Genomic DNA, 26314 nt, shown 5'->3' with positions numbered 1-26314 from the left:
GTCTCACGTCCAGTCCTGTGCCTCTCCTCGTCCTGTAGCCACGTCTTGTCCTCGCCTGGTTCTGGAGTCCGAGCCTGAGTCAAGACCCAGGTTCTGGGTCCTTGTCCAGTCTCTGGCTCAGAGTCCAAGCCCAGGCTCCTAGTTCCCAGTTCCATGTCCTGGTTCCGCTATCCTAGTCAAGTCCTAACCCAAGCCCGGAATCCTTGTCTCGTCCGGGGCCTTTGTCATGTCCAGCGTCCTTTCTTCCTCACTTCCCTTCCTTCCTTCTCATGCCTGGTCCTGTTCCTGGTAGTTCAGTGTCTGTGTCTTGCTTTTGGGTCCAATCCAATGCCCCCCATATGACAGTTATCACACCACTCAGCTAGATTTTCAATTTCCCTCCAAAATGGTGCTTCATCACCACCTTTGATTTAGCCCACAGCAGTGGTGTCATCAGCAAACTTGCATATGGCATTGGGGCTGTTCAGAGTAAAGCAAGCAGAGCCCTGTGGTGCACCTGTGCTGATGGAGATTGTGGAGGAAATGTTGTTGCCGATCCAAACTGACTGGGATCTGCCAGTAAGGAAGTCAAGAATAGAATTGTACAAGGAAGTTTCGAGGCCAAAGTCTTGGAACTTATTGATTAGTTTCAAGGGGGTGATGGTATTAATGCATCTGCTGCGGACCTGTTGATCCAGTCGGCAAACCGGAGTGGATCAAAGTCGCTTCTCAGGCAATAGTTAATGTATTTCATCACCAACTTCTCAAAACGCTTCATCCCTGTGGATGTAAGTTCTACTGGGTGATAGTCATTGAGACAGGTTACCATGCTTTTGGGCACCTTGTATTTCAAGCCGGCCTGAAGCAGGGTACCGCACTGTCAAAGTGAGAGTTTAAAGATCTCAGTGAACACAGTAACCAGTTGATCAGCACATCTTTAGTACTTGGCCGGGTACCCCATCAGGGCCAATACTTTCCATAGGTTCACCTTCCTGAAGGCTGCTCACAGAGACTGAAGTAATCGGATCATTGGGGGATGTGGGAGTTCGTGAAGGTTTCTCCATGTTTTGGTCAAAGCGAGTATTGATGGCATTGAGTTCATCCGGAAGTGAAGACCTGTTGTCACCTATGTCACTCGATAGGAGGTGATGGTATTCTCGTCCTGCCACAATTGTCGAGCATCCCTCATTGATTCAAGTCTTGCCCATGCAATGGCTTTCTGGAGATCATACTTGGACCACCTTGTAACATTCTTGGTCACCAGACTTGAATGCCTCTGATCTGGCTGTCAGCAGATTTCAGATCTCGTGGCTCATCCAGGGCTTCTGACTGAAGAACGCACTGAATAATTTTGTGGGGACATACTTGTCTTCAGCTGTTTTAATGAAGACCATGACCACCATCGAGTACTCAGTTGGATCCGCAGATGAGTCCTTGAACTGGGCCCAGTCCACTCATTCGAAGCAAACCCGTAGCCGCCTGTCTGCCTCCCGCAACCACCTCTTTGTTGTCTTAATGCTCCACAGTGATTAAATCTTCAGGCCTAAATGGGACATTTTGAATTTATGATGCTGTTGTTGTCTATATATAGTAGATGTATAATGTAATATACTGCATTCTCTATTGAGTTGGAACTTGTAGCTAAGCAGGAAGGAATGTTTGAATAGACGTGTGTGTGTACACTCGCGCACACAGCCCCTGGGCAGTATATGGGCACAGCCTGGGTCTCCGTGCCCAGGAACTATTGAGGCCGACACCGGGAACTGTCCAGCCTTCACGGCGTGGAGGTCTGAGGTTCAGGTCCCAGTGGTGGTGGCCTGGTAGGAGTCTTGGGCTGAACCCCTCGTGCTTACACTACATCTGCCCACGGAGAGAAACCTGAAGAGTCATGCTGGCTTGGACATTGCCCGGATTAACAAGGTCCCCCCAACGGTTGGGGAACCAGGGCCATCTAACGTTAAAGTGGCTTCGGGAACAAACCATAAACCGACGAGGCTGGACAACGTGGAATTAATGGAATGCTACTTTTACAGCAACCCACATGACAGTGGGTTCATCAAACGCAATTGTGGGGAATATTTCTGTTGACTGTCAGTTGTCAGGATTTGGAATGTTGCCCACTAAATAACTGCATTGATTTAATAAACCTGAATTACTACTGACATCTCTCCCTGGGGTGTGGTTATACAGCTTGTAAAAGGCGCTACCATTTACCATTCTACACACTTTATTTCTATGCATTATTTCCCTATCCACTTGCAGAACAAGATACCTTGTGGGACAACAGAAGGTGCTGGGGTAACTTGAGTGATGTGGTTGGCGGTATCTGACTGGATATGGCGGTCAACGTCAACCCAAGAGTTAGTAGCTGTTGAATTTGCAAGTTCCAGCAGAACAAAATCCACAATTCCACCACGTTTGGTTTGTTCAGCAACCACTGGTTTCCCTGATATTACACAATACCAGGCTGCTCTGAGATCCATTGTAAGGAAAGACTGCGAACTCATTGTCTGAAATAACTTTAAATTAGTTTACAGCAGTGGTTTAATGGTTAAGCTATCCTTCCCTTCAGTTTTGCTATTTTGGGCTGAGATGAGGACAGGTATTCAACGGGAGCAGAGCCAAGGTGTGCCGGGATCAGGGACAGGCGACCGACGAGCTCAGGTTCAGCGGAGGAAGAGTGGGTGGCAAAGCAGCTGGCAACAAGCATCGACCTAGCTAAAGGTACCGTTTACTTTCATCAAGGAGAAGAATAACGGGCTAAACTTCAGTCAATACAATCAAATTTCCAAAGGGGGAGGGGGTGTGAGAATGGTTAAATTGTTGGATTAGAACTCCGACTCAACCCACAGCCCGGAGTTCTAATCTCAGATTTGTGACCGGGAATTTAAATTCAGTCAACCAAATATTTCACAGAAATTGAAAATAAAACTCCCCTGTGCATGCATGAGTTACACCTTCTGAATATTAAATGCTGCCTTTTTAGAGCCTAGAACATTACCGTACAGTGCAAGCCCCTCCGCCTATGATGTTGTGCTGATATTTTAATCTACTTCTAGATCAATGTAATCCTTTTCTCCCACGTAGCCATCCATTTTTCTTTCACCCATGTGCCCAAGACTCTTAATTGTCCCCAATATATCTCCTTCTACCATCACCACACCAGCAATGTGTTTCATGTGCTTAGCCTTTCTGTATTATTTTTATCAAGCTCCAATATCCCCTTTATACTTTCCTGTGATCTCCTGAAAATTTTGGGCTCTTGCATTAGCCACTGTTGCCCTGGAAAAAGGCACTGGCTGTGCAATCTATCTATTCCCTTTATCCTATACACCTTTATCATGTTGGCCCTCATCCTGTTTCACTTCGGAGAACAAAGCCTGAGCTTGCTCAAGCTCCCCAATCTATGCAACATTCCGGTTAATCTCCTCTGCACCCTCTAAATCTTCTACATGCTTTGGAGAATAAGGTGACCAGACCAAACACAATACTCCAAGTGTACTCTGCCCAGTGTTTTATAAAGCGACATTACCTCACAGTTCTTGAACTCAATCCCCAGAGTAATGAAGGACAACACATCATATGCCTTCATAAACTCCCTTTAAATTTGCACAGCGACTTTGAGGCATCTATGGACATCAACCCCCAAATCCCTCTATTCCTCCACTCCACATTGACCTTACATTTTCTTTTCAAATTTGACCATCCAAAGTGTATCACTTCACACACTTCTGGGTTGAACTCCATCTGCCAATTCTCAGCCCCGTTCAGCATCCTGTCATTATCCTATAGGAGCAATCCACCACACCAACCTTCGTGTCATCTGCAAACTTACTAACCCAACCTTGCAATTCCTCATGCAAGTCATGAATAAAAATCACAAAAAGCAGGGGTCCCAGAAGCTATCCCTACAAAATACCACTAGTCACCAACCTCCGGCAGAATATGCTCCATCTACTACCGCTCTCTACCTTCTATGGACAAGCCAATTGTGAATCCATGCAACCACGTTTCCCTGGATCCCATGCTTCCTGACTTCCTGAATGAGCCTACTAACTTGCTAAACTCCATATTCACCGCTCTACCTCCATCAATTTGTTTGTTAGCTTCTTGTAGGACCCCGATGATGGCCTCACTATTGTGGGCAGAATTTCAGATGGTGAAGAGCTGAAGGGAGATAGATCAGTTGGTTGAATGACGTCCCGGCAACAGCCTTGCACTAAATGTCAGTAAGAGCAAGGATTTAATAGTGAACTTAAGGAAGGGAAAGTCGAGGAAACACACCCCTCAAAGCCATGCTGACTATTGCTAATCAGACAATGCTTCTCCAGACACTCATAAATCCAGCCTCTAAGAATCTTCACCAATAATTTGCTCTCCAAGAAATATTCCTATTACCTTTCCTAAACAAAGGAATAACATTTTCTCTCCTCCAATCTTCAGTTACTGTTCCTATGGCCAGTGAGGACACAAAGTTCATTGCTAAAGGCACAGTAATCTCTTTCTTTCCTTGCTTCCTGTAGCAGTCTGTCGTACAAGGTGTTCAAGAACTGAATAGATGAAGGGAAGCAGCTTTTCTTCATCCTAGTGATACGGGATTTCAGGCTTTGATACCTTCTCCCTGATGGCAGCTGCAAGAATCTTGTGAGAGAATTTAGCCTTTGGTTAAATACTCCCTGCATAAGCTCAAACATAATCAGAAACACAAGTCCAGGATTTTATCCAAAGGAATTCCCCTTCTATTCTGTTTAATAATTACACACTCAGAAGCCACTTTATTGGACACATTCTGTACCTAACGAAGTGGCCACTGAGTGTATGTTTGTGGTCTTCTGCTGCTGTAGCCCATCCAGTTCAAGGTTTGACATGTTCTGCATTCAGTGACGCTCTTCTACACACGTCTGTTGTAGTTCAGCTTAAACCAGTCTGTCTATTCACTGACTGCTCTCAGTAACAAGACATTTTCACTCTCAGAGTTGCCACTCACTACATGTTTATTTGTCTGTTCATTTGATTTTTGCACCATTCTCTGTCTAAAAAGAATCCCAGGAGCTTAACAGTTTCTAAGATACTCGGGTCACCCTGTCTGGCACCAACAATCATTCCGTGGTCAAAGTCACTTAAATCAAATTTCTTCCCCAATTGGGATGTTTTGTCTGAACATCGATTAAAGCTATTAACTAAGTTTGCGAGCTTTTATGCATTGAGTTGCTGGCATATGATTGTCCGATTAGATATTTGAATTAACAAGTGGATGTACACGTGTACCTAATAAAGTGGCCTCTCAGTGTATGTATTATGCTTTGGGGATAAGGACGTGAACAATACTTCCAAGACAGGTTTGCTTGCTTTTATTACTGATGTGACATTTGCTGTTCTTTCCCTCTGTAATTAAAACTGACTTGTACCCATAAATCATGTCCAGTGTAGGTGGAAAGTTGGAGAACTACAGCATGCCAATGGGTGTGAGAGAAAATGTCTCAAAAGGACTGAAATTAATGGGCTTGTTCAGTGAGCAAGGACTCAATGGACTGAATGGTCTCTTATGTTGTAAGGAAATATGATACAAATGTAATGGTTTCTCTGTAATGTTAACTGCTAAGGCTAATGTAGTGGCTTCTCTGCAATGTCAACCGATGAGGTAATGGTTTCTCTGTAGCAGCCATGTTTGGGTTATAACTAGAGATAACGGGTGGCTATTCAATACGAGAAATGTTATTCTTGCTTGTGTGTCTGGAAGCCGGGTTTTTTTGCGGGTTATTCGTCGAGGAGAAGAGGAGGGACGCGTGTGAAGAGCACTGGTAGACCACTGGACGGTGAGCCTGGTGGGTTACACCAATATATAAAAGGTCAAGAATGTTGCAGTTATTGAAGTTCATTATTTTGCTGTCTTCCAGATGTCTGAGTTGAAGAATGCCATTCTAACCAAGCCCTCACTGAGCGAGGCCCAGGTGGTGGAGCTGGTAGGACAATTGTATCGTCTGAAGGTCTCAGAGGTCCAGCTGATGCCCAGCTTTGTTGACCAGAACTTTCACATCCAGGTAGCTGAGACCCAAGTAAGCGGGGATCACAGGAGGAGCTACGTCCTCAAAGTCCTGAACACGACCGACAGCCAAGATGTAGATTTGGTGGAAGTACAAACACGAGTCATGATGTTCTTGAAGCAGAAAGGTTTTCCCACCCCCACACCCATCCCAACCACTGATGGCAGGATTATGTCGCTGGAGACGATTAGTGAGTAGCAATTATTGGTTCTTGTATATTTAGCCTGTTTATTCATCATTTGTCCCTTAGATTAAAATTTGCCTTATTTATCTAATTGACCATGTTTTCATAATTCACTGAAACTCTTTAGAAACAAAGGTTTGTCAGACTAATCTAACCAAAGACCATGTTCTATATTTTGCAGATTCTGGTCAAGAATATGATACCCATATGGTTCGCTTGTTCACCTATTTACCAGGAATTCCACTGCAGCAGATTCCTGCAGACCCACCGATGTTGTACAAGATCGGGCAAACTCTCGCTCAGATTAATAAGATTCTCAAAGTAAGTCCATGTATTCTGTGTCCAGACATCTAAGTAAGCTGTGTTTTGCCTTTAATATCAGTACAGGTATGATCAAAGTGCCATCCTGTGGTAACAAATCAGATTTACTTTATATCTCCAGCTTGAAACAATTGCATTTTAAAGCAATTTGTTGAAAAGTCATCTTTATTATTTTGGGTCACTGAGCATCACAGACATGATGCCAAATATTAAGCAGCAAAATGAGATTGCAGAAACAGTCAGCAGGTCAGGCAGCAGGTGTGGAGAGAGAAACAAAGTTATTGCTTTATATTTGTCATTTATCGAGATAGAGTGAAAAGCTTTTGTTTGGTGTGTCATCCAGCCAGGCCAGTACACTGAGGTGTAAGAAGAAAGCAGAATGTAAAATACAGCGTTTCACTCTCAGGAAGGATAGGGCAGGTAGACAATAAAGTGCTGGGGCCACAGCAAGGTCGACTGAGAGATCAATCCTTACCGAGTTACAGGTCAGTCCAAGAGACGGAGAGTGGCTGAGAAACTGTCCTGGAGTCTGGTGGGACATGCTTTCAGGATTGCATCTTCTGCCCAAACGTAGAGAGGAGAAGAAAGAATGACCGGGCTGAGAGGACCCTGCTCTTTGGTTTGAGTGAGCTCAGTCATTTCTCCCTGGAGTGAAGGAGGATGTGAAGTGACTTGATAGAGGTATACAAGATGATAGATCGAGTGGACAGCCCAAGACTTTTTCCAGTGTGGAAATCGCTAGTGTGAAGGGGCATAAATGTAAGATAATTGGGGGAGAAACATGGTGGCAGGGTGTCAAATGTACATTTTTTTACATCAAACTTTGTGCTGGAGGTGATGGTAGAGGCAGACACATTAGGACAGTTAAACTCTGAAATTAATAGGCACGTGGATGAAAATAGCGAGATATGTAGGAGCGAAGGGTTAGATTCATCTTGGTAGGTTAAGAGGTCAGAACAACGTCATGGACTGAAGGATCTGCCCTGTCCTGCAATGTTGGATGTTCTGTTTCCTGAGGCAGTGGGAAAATTAGCCAGAGTGAAGAGAGGAAAGCTGCAATGACTCCCAGCTGATTACCATTTTTTCAAATGATCGAAATTTTTAGTGCTTTTGATATCTCAATTCTTTTTCTTTTTCTTTGAGAGAAAGGTAGAAAACGTCAAATTAATTCCAATCCGCATTTGAAATCCACCAGTCACCCTTTATAGTCCACTATAAGCTTCCTAAATGAGTGACTCTAGAGAACAAGCTACCTTTGGGAGAGAGGACTAGCTAATGGAAGATGAAGTTGGGACAGTTGTTTTGAACCTCTGGCTGTGTAGGATGAGTTAACTTCACAGTTCCAGTTGCTTAAAGTGCAGTGATCTGTTCATTTTGTCTAACGTGAGAAATCGGTCTCCCACAACTATAATGAATGCTGTCAGTTTTCCACTCTGGGCTGCATAGAAAAGCAAAATTCTGTGGCAATCATCCTGAAGATACCTTTAAACAAAATTAATTTGCTGGTGGTGGGTGAGTGTAATGGACTTGTCTAATTATTAGGAATTCCAGCATCCCAAACTGAAGAGTCTACAGAGAGATTCCTTCTTCTGGAAAGTTTCAAACATTCACCAGCTGAAAGAGTACCTATACGTACTGAAGAACAGTGATCGCAAAGTTGTGGAGCACATTATTCAGCAAATTCTAGAGAAGGTGCTTCCAAATATCAGCAACTTTCATGAAAGTAAGTGCCCCTCTGTCAGTCATTAGGTTTGCAGGGGGGGACTTCAGATAATTTAAGCAGTTGTGAAAATAGGTGGTTTCAATGGGCCAGGTGCACCAACTTCACCTTCTGACCACTGAACAATGAAATGAAATAGGTGCTTAAACAGCCATCCAGTAGAACCCATCCAGAGTCCCAGACTGATGTGGTGAGTCTGTGTAATTCATTACTACAGGTGGCTGTGGAAGCCAAGTCATTGGGTAAATTTAATTAAGGACATCAAGGTTACAGGGAGAAGGCAGGAGAATGGGATAGACAGGGAAAGTAAATCAGCCATGATGGAATAACAGTAGACTCGATGGGCTAAATGTTCTAATTCTGATCCTTTGTCTTACGATCTTATGGGCTTGTACAGCAGGGAAGCAAATCCTCCAGCCCAACTCGTCCATGCCAGGAAAATGCCATCTAACCTAGAACCATTTGCACACATTCTGCCCCTATCCCTCTGAACCGTTCCTATCTGCGTATCTGTCCAAATGTCCATTAAATGTTAGTGATATAGAACAGAAATGGAACTCAGAACTGAGCATCCCAGAAACACTGTGGAGCAAAGATGTACACCAGCAGACTCAGTAACCTCATGGCCTGATAAACCCCTCACGTTCAGTCCAAAAGATGAGTGTGATGACTATGACTGTGCACAGTTCTCCAAGTGCAGCCTCACAAATGTGTTCACTGCAACATAATGTCCCTCACGCTCAGGAGCGTATGTTGCCTTTAGCGATGGATGATACAATTGTACAACATTTGTGTCTCGAACAGGCATCAATCATGGAGACTTCAGTCACACCAACGTTCTAGTGCATCCTCATCATTCATCAGCTGATCGCTCCAACCCAGGTCACCTGCAACAGGAGTTGGACATCTCTGGCATTCTTGACTTTGGTAACATAAACTTTGGTTACTGTGTGTGTGACGTGGCCATATGCATAATGTACATGATGCTGGACAACAATGATCCCATGCATGTGGGGGGCCACATTCTCGCGGGCTTTGAAAGTGAGATATCTTTATCTCCCCAGGAGAGGGATGCCTTGTATTTGCTGGTTCTTGGCAGGTTTGTTCAGTCGCTGGTTATGGGGAGATACATAGTCCAGTTTTACCCAGACAATGAGGAATACCTTATGACCACATCAAGAACTGGTTGGATGCTTTTGCATCAGCTCTGGGAACTGGGTGAAGAAGCAGTGCAGAAAGTTTGGTTTGAGACAGCTGACTCCTATCTCACTCCATGACCTCCCCAGTGGAACTGAGGTGACCCAGGCACAACAGCTTCTCATAAAATATCCATGTATTTAAGGGAGAAATCACTAAATCGCAATCATTAAACATGTCCACCACCTGAATGGTCCATTCATAATGTTTAAATAGATCTTTGAACCAGCATGCTTGCTTTTCTCATGCTTGACTAACTGCATCTAAACCTACAACCCACTTGTGAACCTCTCAACAGTCACCAAACCCAGTATCCACCTTGCCCAGATATGAAATGGTGTATCAACCCACTGGGGCATGAGACTTGGTTAGTAGTCTCACTATCCTGAGTCGAATTGTCCTAGAGATAGTGTAGAGAAGCTCATGGGTTAATCTTCAAACCACATGCCATTGCTGATGACAGTATAGGTGATGTTTTGGTGTGGGTTAGGGTTTGTTGAAATTCCACCAACATTCCTCTGCCCTCTGATTTCTGATGATCTCGAGCCAAGCTACTTCCACTGTCAGTAGCTGAATTGTCACCCGAGGATCTGGTGTGAAATGGTCACTGTCAGCACAGGGTGCTCACTCTGTGCCGTAGGTTGGGGAGAATCAGCTCCTTGATCGTCCATTCCCCTCAGTTTTTCCTTCCACGGGTAATTTCAGATTTCGTTCATCTCCTGCTTCAACTCCACCTGGCACCTCTTGGCTCTCAGCCTTTGCCAGTCTCTTCCACCAAGCCCCATCTCCATTTCCTCAGTCACCTCTGCCCCCTTCCATCCAGCCCACTTGGCAAATTCAAACTTCATCACAACTTTTCCCGGTTCCAGCATGAAACGTTAACTTGTTTTCCATCTCCACTGTGGTATCTCCAGCTTTTTTCAAAAATGTTTTTCTTTCTGTAGCATTCAATTATAGCAATATGGTGATCGGATGGTTGTGGATGTGGCACAGGTGTGGATATGGTAAGAGGGCCGACATAACCCTGGCGCAGATAATATGAAGGATCAGTGGATATGGTGATGGGGCAGATTTAGCATATCTACTGTCTAGTGATGTGGTGGAAATGGCACTGTGGTGGGTATGTGCGATTATGGACAGAGAGTGCTATGGCACCTCTGCTGTCACCACACAAAACCCTGAAAGGTTTGGAATTTTAAATCTACTAAAACATCGGCTGTGTATACATTTTATGCTGTAATATCTGTACCCATGACTATTAATACATTTGATCAGCAACATTGGACATCGTCTTTTCTTTCATTTGAGATTACGACATGGTGGCTGCTGCAAGGAAGAATTCCAAGAAAGTGCTGATTATTCGAAGTTGCCCTAACGTGCCCCAGTTACTATCAGAAGAGGCACAAAAATGGAGTGATTGTATTACTAGGGAAAGATTGTAATGGAGGCAAAATGAAAAGGGCAGCAAAATGAGAAAAGGGAAGATTTGTAGGGATATGTGGAACAACGGAGGGTGTGTGGTGGGTGAATTGCTGTTCCATAGAGCTGGTGGAGACATCTGGTCTGAATGCCCTGTTCTCATTCAGTAACCACTCTGTGATTCTGTAACCAAAGAGGAGATGACAACCAGAGAACGTACTCTCTTCACAATCCGATCTTTCGTATCAAATCACTAGAACTGATAGAATTTTAAAATCTGGTTTTCCAAACAATGAGACATTATGTTTTTCATACTCAACACTGTGCATCATTTTAATTCATATTCATTTTTTCATTTTAAAGATGTTGCACATCTACATTCCAGTAAACCCGGCAAATTTCAAGGGAATGCAGTAGCAGACAGAGATGAGATTAAAGAGGGTACAGGACCTGAGCTCCCGGTGAACGATGGGAACACCAGGCCAGTGAGTGGGAATTGCAATCGTCAGGAGAGCTAGATACCGAACCACTAGGATTCCCAAATCATCAGACAGCGCATTATCCAAGTTTTACTGCAATACATTACCCCACCAGCTAATGGATTTGGGATTCAGGTAATCTTCAAAGGCACAAAATGACTGGTAATTGAAGTTTCTTTCAACATCTCCAGCAGTGGTCACATTAGCAAAAGCACCTTCCTTAAAAGATACATGGTCTAGGGCACAAACTTCTCCAAATGAAAGTAATTCATGAACTACTCCTGATTTGATCTTAACTTTGTATTAATGTCTGTAAGTGAATTATAGGGAGGCAGATTTTGGAAAGGTGCAAAAATAATATTGTAGTTGTTATGGGTGACTTCAATTGATACGTCCTTTGTGCAAAAGGTTTAGATGGGGTGGTATTTGTTAAGTATGTCCAGGATACATTCCCGATGCAATATGTAGACTAACAGGCTAGAGGAGGGGGAACATTGGATCTGGAAATAGGAAATGAACCAGGTCAGATGTCAGATCTCTCGGTGGGTGACATTTAGGAGAGAGCAACCATAACTCCCTAACCTTTATTATAGCCTTGGAGAGGCACAGGAACGGATGGCATGGGAAAGTAATTAATTGGGAGAGGGGGAACTGCGATGCTCTTAGGAAATAACTTGGGAGCATACACTGGGAGCAAATATACTCCAAAAAAATGGACAACAGATTTGTTAAGTTGTTTAGGAAGCACTTGCATGGGATTCTGGATTGTCACTGAGGCATTCAAAGGATAGTAGGGTGAAAGAACCATGGCTGACAAGAGATGTGGAATATCTAGTCAAGAGGAAGAGAGAAGCTTGCCTAAGTTTGAGGAAACAAGGCTCAGATAGGGCTCCAGAGAGTTGTAAGGTAGCCAGCAAGGAGAGTAAAAAGGGACTTAGCTGAGATAGAAGGGGTTTTGAGTATGCCTTGGTGAGTAGGATTAAGGAAAACCCCAGAGCATTCTACATGTATGTGAAGAACAGGAGGATGACTAGATTAAGGGTAGGACTGATCAGGGATAAATGAGGAAATGTGCCTGGAATTTGGAGGAGGTAGGGGAGATATTTAATGAATACTTTGCTTCTATATTCATCAATGAGAAGGACATTGACACTTATGAAGACTGCATAAAACAGGTAGATTCACTAGAACATGTCAACAATGAGAAAGAGGATGTGCTGGTACTTCTGAAAAGCATTAGGATTGATAGTTCCCCAGGGCCAAATGGGTTATACAGTTTGCTATGTAATGTGAGGGAAGACATTGTCTTTAGCAATGTTCTTTGCATCCTCATTGGATGCTCAAGTTACTATCAGAAGAAGCTCAAAAATGGAGTGATTGTATTACTAGGGAAAGATTGTAATGGAGGCAAAATGAAAAGGGCAGCTGTAGTTGTGTTCTCCCTTTCAAAGAGGCATAGAAGGTGTTGAGTTCATCTGGTAGTGAAGCATCGCTGCCACTCGTGCTATTGGGTTTCACTTTGTAGGAAGCAATGTCTTGCAGACCCTGCCAGAGTTGCCATGCATCCAATGTCGCCTCCAACCTCGAATGTGTTCAAGTTTCAGAACGTCAGAAAGCTCTGTCATTTAATGAACAGGTAAAACTCAGAGATTTCTTAAAACTGTTGCACTTGGTTTCCAGTGACGTCATCATCGAGAATGGCAGCTTAAGTCACTAGCTCCTCCGTAAAAACGCGTATTAAGCCCCGTTAACCCATCAAATATAGAATTTTTTGAAAAATATTTGAACCGAAAAGAGGGACAAGAACGAGCAAAAGGAATGGAAATTTAAAAAGTGACACTGCAGATCCTGCGGCTGAGAGGAGTGCAGCGAGCAGCTCTCCTACCCAACCGTGTGCTAGCGAGGCGGACGCTGGGCCCCTCGTTCAGGCGAAGCGGCGAATATGATTGAAATCTTGAAAGAGATAAGGGAGTTCCGGAAAGAAATAGAGCAGCAGCTCCGTGATATTAAGTCAGAGCTCACCAGCGTCAATCAAAAAATAGCAGTGGTAGAGACTCGAATTGAGAAGGTGGAAGATCGCGTTCAAAATGTGAAACAGATACTGAGTAAGACAATAAAAATATTAAATCACCAAGAAGGTAAACTGCTTGACCTGGAGGGAAGATCACGGTGGAAAAATATCATAAGCTACAACGTTCCCGAAGGAGCGGAGGGCCCGTCTATGACGGAGTTTGTCGGAAAGTTACTGCAGGGCGCACTGGATCTTCCCTTAGCTATGGAGCTGGAAGTCAAAAGAGCCCATCGTGCGCTTGTCCCGAAACCTACCTGGGATAGAAAGCCACGGTCAATAATAATTAAATTCCTTCGGTACAGCACCAAGGCGGAGATTCTACGAAGGGCCTGGGGTAAAAAGAGAGTGTTTTTAGATGATAAATTAATATATTTTGACCAAGATTACCCCCCCCCCGCAGTCCTGCAGAAACTCAAAGAATACTCTGAAGTAAAGAGAGTACTAAAGCAAAAAAATATTAGATTTCAAACTCCGTACCCTGCTAAACTTTGAGTGTTTTATGACGACGAGATGCGGTTGTATCAGACAGTGGAAGAGGCGACTAAAGACATGAAGGCCAGAGGGTTGCCCATCAGAGTGACCAAAACGAGGGAAAGCCTGGCTGAGGAATTATCCTGCTCCGCTTGGGAAGTAGTGCGAGAATCGAGAAGGCAGGAGACGGGAGGAGGCTGAGAGAAATATATCAGGAAGAGATCATGTGTTTCCCAAAGACAGTCCTCACCCCCTTCAGAAGAGCCATAAGGTTTGGCTAACTTTTAAAATGTTGAGAAGCTAAACGGAAGCAAAAGTAGACGGTGATATACCTATCTCGAGAAATACTTATTATAATGTGTATTTTGTATTACTTAGTTGTTATTCTTTATTTGCTCACTTACTCCTTTTTCCCCACCATAATGAGAATATATATATATGTGTGCATATATGTGTATAAATGTAATATATATGTGTGTGTATATATATATATATATATATATAGAGAGAGAGAGAGAGAGAGGAGGAGTACACAGGAAAATCAGGGTCATCTACCAGAGACCTCAGCCTTGGAGTCACTCGTTCCTTGCCATTTTTGTTATTATCTGCGTTTCTTGGTTCTTATTTGTTCAGGGAGTAGATCGATTAAGTTTTATTCTAATTTCAATGATACATTGACAGATAAATACAGATGGCTAAGGACAAGGTAAAATTCATTTCTTTTAATGTCAATGGGCTATTAAATCCAATCAAACATAAAAGAATTTTATTCAAAATGAAAAAAGAACAAGCCCATGTAGTATATTTACAGGAAACTCATTTAAGTGATAATGAGCATAAAAAGCTAAAGAGAATGGGCTTCACTAATCTGTTTTTCTCCTCATATAAATCAGGACATAGGAGGGGAGTTGCTAATCTTATCTCAAGTAAGCTAAATTTTTAAAAAGTATTCAAAATGGGAGATAAAGAGGGCAGATATATTCTGGTAAGGGGGAACATAGATGGAAATTCAGTTATTCTATTGAATATATACACACCCCTGGGAAGTGATATTGGGGTTTTTTCAGAAAATTACTGATATTATGGTAGCAGAAACAGAAGGTCTCCTGATATGTGGGGGAGACTTAAATTTACAATTACAACCAAACTTAGACTCTTCCAAATAGAAAAACCTATGAAACAAAATCTTTACATAAGAAAGTTAATACACTTTTTGAGGATGTTGGTGTAATTGATATATGGAGGGACCTTTTCCCTGACAGAAGGGATTACACTCATTATTCTGCTCCTCATTCTGTATATACAAGAATAGACTATTTCATAACATTTGGAAAAGATAAAGACAAAATAAACACCTGTGGAATTGGGACAATAGATGTAAGTGGCCATGCACCTATATATTTATCTGTTGATTTTGACCTACAACCAAAGAATACTATTTGGAAACTAAATTCAAGTCTACTCAATGATCCGTACTTTAAGGAACAAATTAAAAAATAAATTGGTCTCTATTTAGAACTTAATGATAATGGAAAGGTTTCACCTCCCATTTTATGGGATACTCTGAAGACGGTCTTAAGAGGGAAAATTATAGCGATATCTTCATACAAGAAAAAAATAAGGAATAAAACATGAGAGGAATTACAAAATAGGCTGAAGGAACTAGAGAAAAAACACAAATTGAATTTAGCACAGGATACATTAGGGGAAATTAAAAGAATTAGGAATGAAATAAATAATTTGGCTATGCAAGAAATCAGGAAAAACTTAATGTTTCTGAAACAAAGACATTATGAAAGTGGATCAAAACCTGTGAAAATACTGGCGTGGAAACGGAAAAAAAAATAGCAGAAAATACAATTCATAGAATTAGGGACCCAAGAATGAAAATGATAAAAAATAAGCTAAGTGAAATTCAAGAAGCTTTTGAAGTCTTTTGCAAAACTCTATATTCCAAAGTTCCAGGGGGAAACATAACCCAAATTGACACCTTCTTGAATTCTTGAATTGAGTTACCCACTTTAAACGAAGAACAAAATAGAAGGATGACTGCTGACATAACTGAAGTTGAATTAAAAGCTGCAATTAGTAGGCTTAAATTAAGCAAGTCACCAGGATCAGATGGGTATACGGCAGAGTGGTACAAAGAATTTAAAAATGAGTTAATTCCTGTTTTACTCCCCACACTGAACTGGGCTCTAAAAAAGGCACAAATGTCACCCAGTTGGAAGGAAGCGATAATCTCAGCTATACCAAAAGAAGGCAAGGATAAAATGGAATGCGGGTCATTTAGACCAATATCCGTTCTTAATGTAGATTATAGATTATTTACCTCCATCATGGCCAAACGATTAGAGGAGTTTCTACCCATACTGATACGTAACGATCAGACAGGTTTCATACAACAATGCCAGACTCAAGACAATATATGAAGGACACTTCATATTATGGATCATATACAAAAAAATAAAATCGAAGCAATAGTGATAAGCGTGGACGCTGAAAAAGCATTTGATTCGGTTAATTGGAATTTTCTTTACAGAGTTTTACATAGATTTGGTTTCCAAGACACAATTATTAAAACTATACAGACACTATATGACAATCCTACTGCTAGGATTAAAATCAATGGATATTTATCAAATAGTCTTACCCTAGAAAGGGGCACGAGACAGGGTTGTGCATGGTCACTGCTACTCTTTGCGTTATATCTGGAACCATTAGCTCAATACATCAGACAAAATGAAGATATCAGGGGAATTACTATTAAAGGGACAGAGCATAAATTGGCTTGTTATACGGATGACATTTTGATCTATCTAGGGCAACCGACATACCCTTTACTTGATTTAATTGATGCAATCCTTTGAACAATATGGTCAATTATCAGGATACAAGATCAACATAGATAAAACCCAATTACTTTCATATTACTATAGCCCACCAAGAGAAATTGAAAGTCGATAACCCTGGGCATGGCACACAGAGTCTTTCAGATATTTGGGCATAATTATGCCAAAAGATTTGGCAAAATTATCAGAATGTAATTATCAGCCTTTATATTAAAAAATTAAGGAAGATGTGGCAAGATGGAACCTGATTCTTTTTCTCAGTCTCAGTTCAAGGATTGAGTCTATTAAAATGAATATACTACCCAGACTGTTATATCTCTTTCAGAACCTACCAATAGAGATTAATCAAAATCAATTCAATGAATGGAACAAGATGCTAACAAGGTGTATTTGGCAGGGCAAAAGGCCTAGAGTTTGTCTCAAAACTTTGAAATTAGCAAAGGAAAAAAGGGGGGATGGGGCCTACCTTCTCTTAGAGATTATTATTTTGCAGCACAGTTGAGAGCTGTGATATGTTGGTGCAACCCATCATATGACACTCAATGGAAAAACATTGAGGAGCGGGTACTTCCCATCCCCATACAAGCAATTTTGGCTGATAACAACCTGCAAAGGTACATAAATACTATTGATAACCCATGGGTGAAATTGACTCTTAAAATATGGAAAACTACTATAAAAGAATATAATCTAGAGGGAGATATTGCAATTCTTAAATGGTGTGCATATGACTCGGATTTTAAACCAAATAAATTGGATGCTAGATTTAAGGACTGGACAGCTAAAGGAATAACAGTTCTTTGCAACATAATGAAAGAAGGAACCCTGTTCAGTTTTGAAATGCTTAAAGAGAAACACTTATTAGAAAAACAAGATTTTTATCGGTATTTACAGATGTGACAATATATTAATAAGAGGCTTAAAAATGTAACCAAGGCAAGTACATGCTTGATAGAGCTCTTTAGAAAAGCATATAATTCAGATAATGGTAGTAGAATCAATTCAAGCATGGATAAGGGGTTGTCAAATCTTAAAACACATTCGACTTCATACATTAAAACAAAATGGGAGAAGGAAGGAGGGATAATTATATCTGAGGAAGAATGGACAACAATATGGAGATATCAATGGAAGTGTACCAGTTCACAGAAATGGAGGGAGTTTGGATGGAAAAAGTTGATATTTTATTACACCCTCTCAGAAATCCCATTATGATAGTAACCTCCCTGTTTGCTGGAGAAATTGTGGAAATCAAAATGCATATCATTATCATATTTTTTGGGACTGCCCTGTTATCAAAAACTATTGGAGGGGGATACACAATGACCTACAAGACATCTTTAAATGTGAAATACCCTTAGAGAGTAAGACCATATATTTTGGATATATACCTCAAGAATGGTTGAAAAGAGATAAATATTTAATGAATATACTGTTGGTGGCTGGTAAAAAGACTCCTACTAGGAAATGATTATCACAGGAGAGCCCAACTTTAAATACATGGATGGAAATTACAATGGACATTTACAAAATGGAGAAGATAACAGCATCTGTTAATCATAAACTGGAACAATTTGATTCATACTGGGAAAAATGGTTTAACTACATAATGCCTCATAGGCCTGATTTTATTCTCACAAATCAATGAATCTGTTGTAAAAAAAAATCACTCCCTACTTGTACATAGTTCTTTCCTTTTGCTTGTTTTTTCTTTCCACTCTTTTCTCTAAGTGTATACCTCAGATAAATACTTAGTGGAGATTTGTGATATATATAATATATATGTACAATGTCTGAAATACATCTTATGGAAATGTTTGTTTGATGAACTTCAATAAAAAAAATTACAAAAAAAAGTTGCACTTTTTTTTTTACAAAATATGAGTATCTTCTGCTTAGGAAAATGAGTTTGTATTCACTATACGTACCTGGGGGCTAAGGTTTCATTTGTCAAGTTGGAAAATATTCATTTATTACTTTATTCTGCTGGACAGCACTGTGGCACGGCGAGGAGAGTTGCTGTCTCATGGCACTGGTGAACTGGGCTTAATCCTGACCTCAGGCTGTCTGTACAGACCACAGACACTGTCCCTATGACTGCATGGGTTTCACCAGTGCTCCAGTTTGGTTCATTGATTAGGCATTGTAAATTGCCCCCTTTGTATTAAGGTGGAGATAATTCTCCACAATTAAAATTCTATAACCCTGATATAAAACATATTTAAATAATTCATTAAGGAAGAATAATTTTGAATTAGGGTGGGATTAGTGTAGAGATAGGTGTTTGGTTTGTGGGATGGTGGGCCAAAGGGCCAGTCTCCATGTTGTACAAATCTGATTTCTGAGCCCCACCAGTTCAGTTTGAAGCGTGTTCTGAACGTTTAGTGTCTGTTTTGTAAGTAGTTAACTTACTGATTGAGTGTCTTCTGTCCCCACTCACTGAACCCATGAACCTGAATTCCCATAACACCAATCAAAATCAAGTGTATAGTTAAGTGCATGTGTCAATGTCTGCACAGCTACAATGAAAACTGATTTGCAGTAGCATTACAGGCACATAACATCAGATACAGAACATTCATAACAAAAACATAAACTTAAGTTAAACCACACTTGATAAGAAAGAATACAACTGGAAGAAGGAAGATGTCCTTGTAATGCAAAATGGTCATAGTGTCGCTAGTGATTAGGGCTGTTCTGGTTTAGTCAAGAACCTAATGGTTGAAGGGAAGTAACTGTTCCTAAATCTCAAACGAGAGAGAATCTGCAGATGCTGGAGTCCTGCCGGAGGGTCTCAGACCGAAACAGTGACTGTATTTTTTTCCATAGATGCTGCCTGGCCTGCTGAGTTCCTCCAGCATTTTGTCTGTTCCTAATCTGGTGGTGTGGGACTTAAAACTTCTTAACATCTTACCTGATAATAGCTGTGAGAAGATGGCAGGGCCAGGATGGTGGGGATCTTTGATGATGAACATTGCTTTTTTGAGACAGCACCTTCTGTAGACCCTACCGATGGTGGGGAGGGATGTGCCTGTGATATATCGAACTGAGTTCACTCCTCTTCAACTCCTTAGTTCCTGTGCATTTGAGTTGCCACAGCAGACCATGATGCAACCAGTCAGGATACATTCAATCATACATCAATAGAGGTTAGAGTGTTCAGTGACATGCCAAACCTCTTTAACCTCGTAAGAAACATGTTGGTGTGTCTTCCTGGTGATTGCATCTCTGTGTCAGGACCAGAACAGGACAGGAAAACCCAGAGATCCTACTCCAGTGTGGAGACAGCTGACTGTTTACCATGGACCTAATTGGTTTTGTTCTACTGTCAACAGGAACACTGTGATCACCTTGCAGGATCCAATTGCTTGGCTCGGGATAGTTTCTTTAGCCCCTAAACATCAGCCAACTCCCTGCTGGGAAATCTCTGATGTTAATTGATATTTTGCTGGGGTATTTGTGCTGGGTTGTTCAGCAGGCTTCACTCCTCTGACCATCTCAGTGCCAATATGTTTGTAGATACTTCCCACATACGCCCACTGGTACATTCTTCCTTTGCTCCTCATTGCCACTAAAACACAAACACTCGTGTACCTCATCATTCATTTAGGGGTTTTCACTGCTGGACACCTCCAACCACACACTGGAATCTCACAAACATCTGCTCTGCATGTTCTGGTACCTGGGTCTCCCCTCAACTGTTGGACAGAATTGTGCCACCATCATTATGTCACTTTCAAATAAAATAAAACTCTTCCAAGAAGTTTAACTGTTTTATTGGAAAGTTACACTCTCCAGAATGATTCATTACAATGGTTCCTGTAATATCTAAAAACAGCATCTAAAAACCAATGTTCTCCTGCTCTCTCTATCACCCTCTCACTCACCCCCTCTTTCTCCCACTCTCCCAGTGAGGGAGGGAAGAGAGAGATATTTCCTCTCAATGGATTTGTCCTTCCATTAGGACAGAGCAAAATGTTCCAGCATTGGTTTTGAGTAGACAAATGCTCGAGAAAATATATGAGAAGCAGGAACATGTTATTCGGTCCTGTTATTTAATAAAATTCAGATTCAGTTTATTGTCATTTAGAAACCACAAATGCAATGCAGTTAAAAAATGAGACAACATTCCTCCAGAATGATCACAAAAGCATATGACAAAACAGAATACACCAGAAAGTCTACATAACGTTTGGCAATCCCCAATCCAGAGTCCGGAGAGGTTGCTGCGTATTAATATCGCGCTACCGTCTTAGCGCGTTCCCCGGAAAGGAGCTCCAAATCCACCAGACAAAACAAGACCAAAAACTAAAGGTCAAGACCTGCACAAAACCACCTAGTTACAACAGTGCAAACAATAGCATAATTGATTTTTAAAAAACAGGCCATGGGCACAGTAAAAATAGTCCAAAGATGTTAAAAGACTATAAGTTCGAAAGAAACCACCCCACAGTTTCCAGAAGTCCTCAGGGTCCCAATAGATTCGTCATCTCATGCCAGCGGCCGAAGGGAATATCCCCGCTATGGATTTCCACGGCACCGCCCGACTCAGCCTCGCAGACGCAGCCGATTATGATTGCACACGGCACCCCGCTTCACATAATCAGCTCCGGAGTGGCCGCTGCAAGCTGCGTCACACCGCCATCTTGGAATGATTTGTGCTGATCCGATTGTAAGATCAACCCTGTGTGTCTATCCATCCCTGTAATCCTTCACCGGCTTGCTTGTCAGCTACTGCTCAAACTCTGCTTAAAAATAATCAAAGACCCTTGTTCCACCTCCCTTTGGCAACTCTGTGAGGAAACAGGTGCTTCATCTCCATCTCAATTTTACTGTAAACAGTGACCTTAGTTCTTGACTCTCCCACGGGAGGAAACTTTTATATATTGACCCTCTCGAGAATCCTGATTTTCTCAATCAAGTTACCTCTCACATTTCCCAACTCCAACAAATACAACCCAAGTCTGTCCAAACTTTCAAAGGTTCACTTCATTGCCAAAGAATGCATGGATGATATTGTGAGCAGGTTTGGGTCCCTTGTTTTAGAAAGGATGTGCTGAAACTGGAGAGGGTCCAAAGGAAATTCATGAAAATTATTCCAGGATTGAATAGCTTGTCATATGAAGAGTATTTGATGGCTCTGGGCCTGTATTCACTAGAATTCAGAAGAATTAGGGGTGACCTAATTGAAACCCATCGAATGGTGAAAGACCTTGATAGAGTGGATGTGGAGAAGTTGTTTCCTATGGTAGGAGAATCTGAGAGCAGAGGACACAACCTTAGAATAGAGTGGCATCCTTTTAGAAATGAGATGTAGAGGAATTTCTTTAACCAGAGAGTTGTGAACTAGATGTTCCACTGTCTCCTAAGGGTACTTTACCTTAAGCTCCCTAATCAAATCTAGGTCATCACATAATGACCAATCCAGAATTACCATTCCGTTAGTGGACTTAACCACAAGCTGCTCTAAAAGCCACTTCATAGGCATTCTGTTGGGATCCAGCACCAACTGGATTTTCCCAATCTACCTGTATATTGAAATCCCTCATGATTATTATAACATTGCCCTTTTAAATGCCTTTTCTATCTCCCGTTGTAATTTATAGCCCACATCCTGACCACTGTTTGGTGGCCTGGATATAACTCTCATTAATGTCTTTTTACTCTTTGCAGTTTCTTAACTCCACCTACAAGGATTCTACAGTTTCCAATCGTGTGTCACCTCTTTCTGAGGACTTGATTTCATTTTTTAACCAACAGAATCAACCCACCCCCTCTGTCAACATGTCTGTCCTTTCGATACAATGTGCATCCTTGGATGGTAAGCTCTGAACTAAGATCTTTTTTCAGCTATGACTCAGTGATGCTCACAACATCATACCTGCCAATCTCTGACTGTGCAACAAGATCATCTGCCTTATTCCATATACTGTGCGTATTCACATATAACACCTTCAGTCCTGTATTCATCACCCTTTTTGATGTTGGCTCCCTGTTACACTAACTCTTCCTACTGACTGCAATTTTTTCCTATCATCTGTTTGTCCTTCCTCTTAATCTCACTGCATCTGCCTATACGTTGTTACGTACCCCGTAACTGGGTCACTTACCAGCAAAGATAGAGAGGTCCGTTGAAGTCAGATGGTACTATTTTTAAAAGTCTTTATTTATAAAGGGGCACAAAAATAAGGTTAATACAAACATTCAGATAATATACGTCATCAATACTCAATCTAAAAGCGCGGGTATAGTAATAATCATCAATAAGACATACCTCTATCGTTTGTCTAGGGGATAATATATTGTCCGATGGAAATATAAAAGTCACTCAGTTCCTGCAGGCTTCAGCCTTTGGGGACCGCTGGGTTTTCACTTGTTGGAGAGAGAAAGATTTGTGAGAAAAGAAACTTGCCCGGGTCTTTTGATGAGGCCAAACCGTTGAGTCGGGGGAGTTGGTTCCCCGTTGTTAGTTCAAGAAAATTGTTTCTGTGGTACCCGCCACCGGCTCCCAGGCAAGGGAACGGAACGCACGTGGCTTCCTTCAAATGGCTTCCCGCTATTACGGGATCGCTAGCGTTTCTTCTGGTGCGTCTGAGGGGCCGTCTCTACAGCCCCTCTTTTATCTTGACTCACAGGGTAGCAGATGTCAATCAGGTTGGGGGTGAAGCAATCTCTCTCTCAACCCGCCCACTTTGCCCGAGGGCTTGCACGTAGCCTAGTCCCCAATCCACAAATGTGTCTCCAAGGAACGAGGCATCCAGCACGTCTCTCTCCCATTTCCTGGGTCCACTGACCCACCCCCCCCCCCTCTTTAGTGCTCTTGCAATTCTCACAAAGGAGGGGGCTGCGGACATAACAACGTCAACTGCTCCATCCTCAGTCCTATCATTCCAGTTCCATCCCCCTAGCAAATTAGTTTAAAATGCCCCAACAGCTCTCACTAACCAGCCCTCGGGTTCAGGTGTAACCCATCCTTTTTGTAGAGGTCATACCTTCCCCAGAGGAGATCCCAATGATCCAGAAATCTGAAACCCTGTCCCCTGCACCAATTCCTCAGCCATGCATTCATCTACCAAATTATCCTATTCTTACCCTCACTGGCAAGTGGCACAGGCAGCAATCCATAAATTACTACATGTTATGTCCTGCTGTTCAGCTGTCTACCTAACTCCCCTATATTCTCTCCTCAAGTCCTCCTACCGATGTCATTAGCACCAATATGTAACAATGTTCATCCTCCCACTTTAGAATGCCATGGACCCTATCCTGGCACCCGGGAGGCAACATACCATCTAGGTTTCTGCTTTCTGCTCATCTAACTACAGGGTTCCCTAACACTACTGCACTCCTCTTCTCCCCACTTCCCCTCTGAGCCACAGATCCAGACCTGCTCCCTCTGGCTTCCCCCAGTCGGTCATCTCCTGAACAGTATCCAAAGCGGTATACTGATTATTGATGGGAATTGCCACAGGGGTACTCTGCACTGGCTGCTTATTCCCCTTCCCTGTCCTGACAGTAACCCAGGTATTGCCTCCTGCAACTTAGTGCTAACTACCTCCCTGTAGCACCTATTTTTCACCTCCTCATTTTCCTGGTCAAAGTTATCCAGCTGCAACTCCAGTTCCTTAACACAGTCTCTAAGGAGCTGCACTTTGGAGCATGTCATGCAGATGTAGTTATCAGGGAAACTAGAGCTCTGCCAGAGTTCCCACACAAAGAACATGCCACTATCTCTAAACCCATTCTCAGCGCACTAGCTATGTATTAACAGAAAAAAAAACCTTACAAGAAACTTACTTACTTAGAACCTCTGCCTGTGCTTGCCCAAGCCGTTGAGGCAAAGCCTGACCACTCTAACACTGGCCTCTTCCAACAATGGCCAATCCCTTCTTTTTATTTGCCGCATGCTTATTGAAGCCCACTGAACGGAGCTGAAGGCACCAGAGAGTTTCATACCGGACTCTGCAATCTCCACTACTTCAGAGATATTCTTTAGTTTTCCCTCTCAAGTGGATGATTGGACATTTAGACTGGATTGTCACTCATTCACAGTCAGTCCTTGGTCCTTTGATCACCTCTATATCACCATGAGATTTAGAAACCATACCGTCTGTGCCTTCATCCCAGCCGTTTCAATAAATGATAAATTGAGGACCCAGCAGCCATCTCTGTGGTTCACCGCCTGCTGCATCTTTCCCACCCAACACGGACCTATTCATCCCTCCTATTCACCAGTTGCTCCCACAGCACCAGCTCTCACTTCCCACAAGAACTTTTCAGTACAAGCACCTTATCCATTCACAGTGGTCTTCCTTTTCACCAGCTGGTTAAGGTGTTCAGCCAAGACCAATACGAAGGACCAATTTCAAGAAGCACTCTGGGCACGAACGTAATTTCATGAAGATGGCAAATCCTCCCAGACCGTTTTCATCCAAATTGCCTCTGCCCAAACCCTACCTCTCATCTACACAATTTACAATGGTCAGTTTAATCCACCAACCAATTCATCTTTGGAATGTGTGAGGAAACCCGCAATTTCACTGGAGGAACATGCAAACTCTGTGCCTGAGGCTGGAATAGAACCCTTCCCCCTGGAGCTGTGCTGAACCACTGCACTGTTTCTGTTCATGGGACTGAACTGTTGGCAGTGGTCCAATGGTGGTGGCCAATGTTCCTGGGTAAGGGGCTTGCCACTGCTGTGGAAGTCACATGGGTCCCTGTGGGATCTTACTGTGTGTAAATTCACTGTCAAATGTTTTTACACAGGAGTGACTACTGTGGAAAAGCTGTGGGAGGGGGGTGGTTGGGATGTGCTGACCTTTGGAAAATATATAAATAAAAGTTCCTTGTCACCCAGTTCCCCTTACAGACCATCTCCTCAGCTCTGTGTCAGCCTGTGTCTAATCCTTGCCCAACATTTCAGGCCAATACCCTGATGAAGCAAGACAGCCCATGCCTGTCCTCAGCGAGTACTTTAGGGAGAGGACCTCTTAGCTAAAGGCAGCAGGGTTGGTGTGAGGCCACACTTCATTAGCAGCTGATTGGTGGTGAAGGGAAATCACTTGAGTAAGGCCAGAATTACATCCCCTTGATATTACTCGATGGTGACTTCTGAGGAGGGTAAACTCAGGCAGCAACCAAAACTGCCCATTTATTGGTTAGCCTCTTTCATTTCCTCCAGCCTGCTAGAAGTTAATATCTTAATATCCAGGCAGAGACCCTATGGATCCAAGGCAACAACTTGAAGCCTCGTCGTCTGCTGAGCACAACCCAGTTGGCCAGATGAAGCCTGCGGAACAGGAGGAGAAACCTGCAGCCGTGCCAGATGGCCTGAAGAATTCTGTGATCGTTTCCCCTGGGACACAGTTGGCACATTCTGAACTGGCGGAGAATGCCTTTTTGAAGATGGAAGAAAATCATATACAGGCTCAGAAAGAGGATTCCTGCATATAGCAAGAAAACAGATGATGGATTAATTGGAGATGTAGAATTACTCTGAATGTACAGCACTGAAGCACAATGGTACAAGGGTGTTTATTTAAAAAACGTACGTTGGAAATTAAATTAATTCACAGCA

General features: G+C 42.4%; 1 protein-coding gene across 3 annotated transcripts; it reads left to right on the top strand.

Annotated features, from left to right (window-relative positions):
* Positions 1–2507: 2507 nt before the first annotated feature.
* On the top strand, positions 2508–26314 carry LOC140714118 (hydroxylysine kinase-like). Of its 3 annotated transcripts, none has more exons than XM_073024901.1 (6): positions 2508–2703; positions 5877–6213; positions 6389–6528; positions 8071–8251; positions 9053–9175; positions 25949–26314. In XM_073024901.1, the coding sequence occupies exons 2-6, from the start codon at positions 5877–5879 to the stop codon at positions 26188–26190; spliced, it is 1023 nt and encodes a 340-aa protein (XP_072881002.1). In that variant the 5' UTR covers positions 2508–2703; the 3' UTR covers positions 26191–26314. The 3 variants fall into 3 exon arrangements, with proteins under 3 accessions (XP_072881002.1, XP_072881003.1, XP_072881001.1); XM_073024902.1 differs by lacking the exon at positions 25949–26314 and adding an exon at positions 11228–11397 and having other exon boundaries at positions 2511–2703; XM_073024900.1 differs by lacking the exon at positions 25949–26314 and having other exon boundaries at positions 2519–2703; positions 9053–10725.

This window comes from Hemitrygon akajei, chromosome 21 (assembly GCF_048418815.1).
Source record: "Hemitrygon akajei chromosome 21, sHemAka1.3, whole genome shotgun sequence".
Taxonomy (NCBI): domain Eukaryota; kingdom Metazoa; phylum Chordata; class Chondrichthyes; order Myliobatiformes; family Dasyatidae; genus Hemitrygon; species Hemitrygon akajei.
This window is presented reverse-complemented; position numbering and strand designations above follow the sequence as displayed.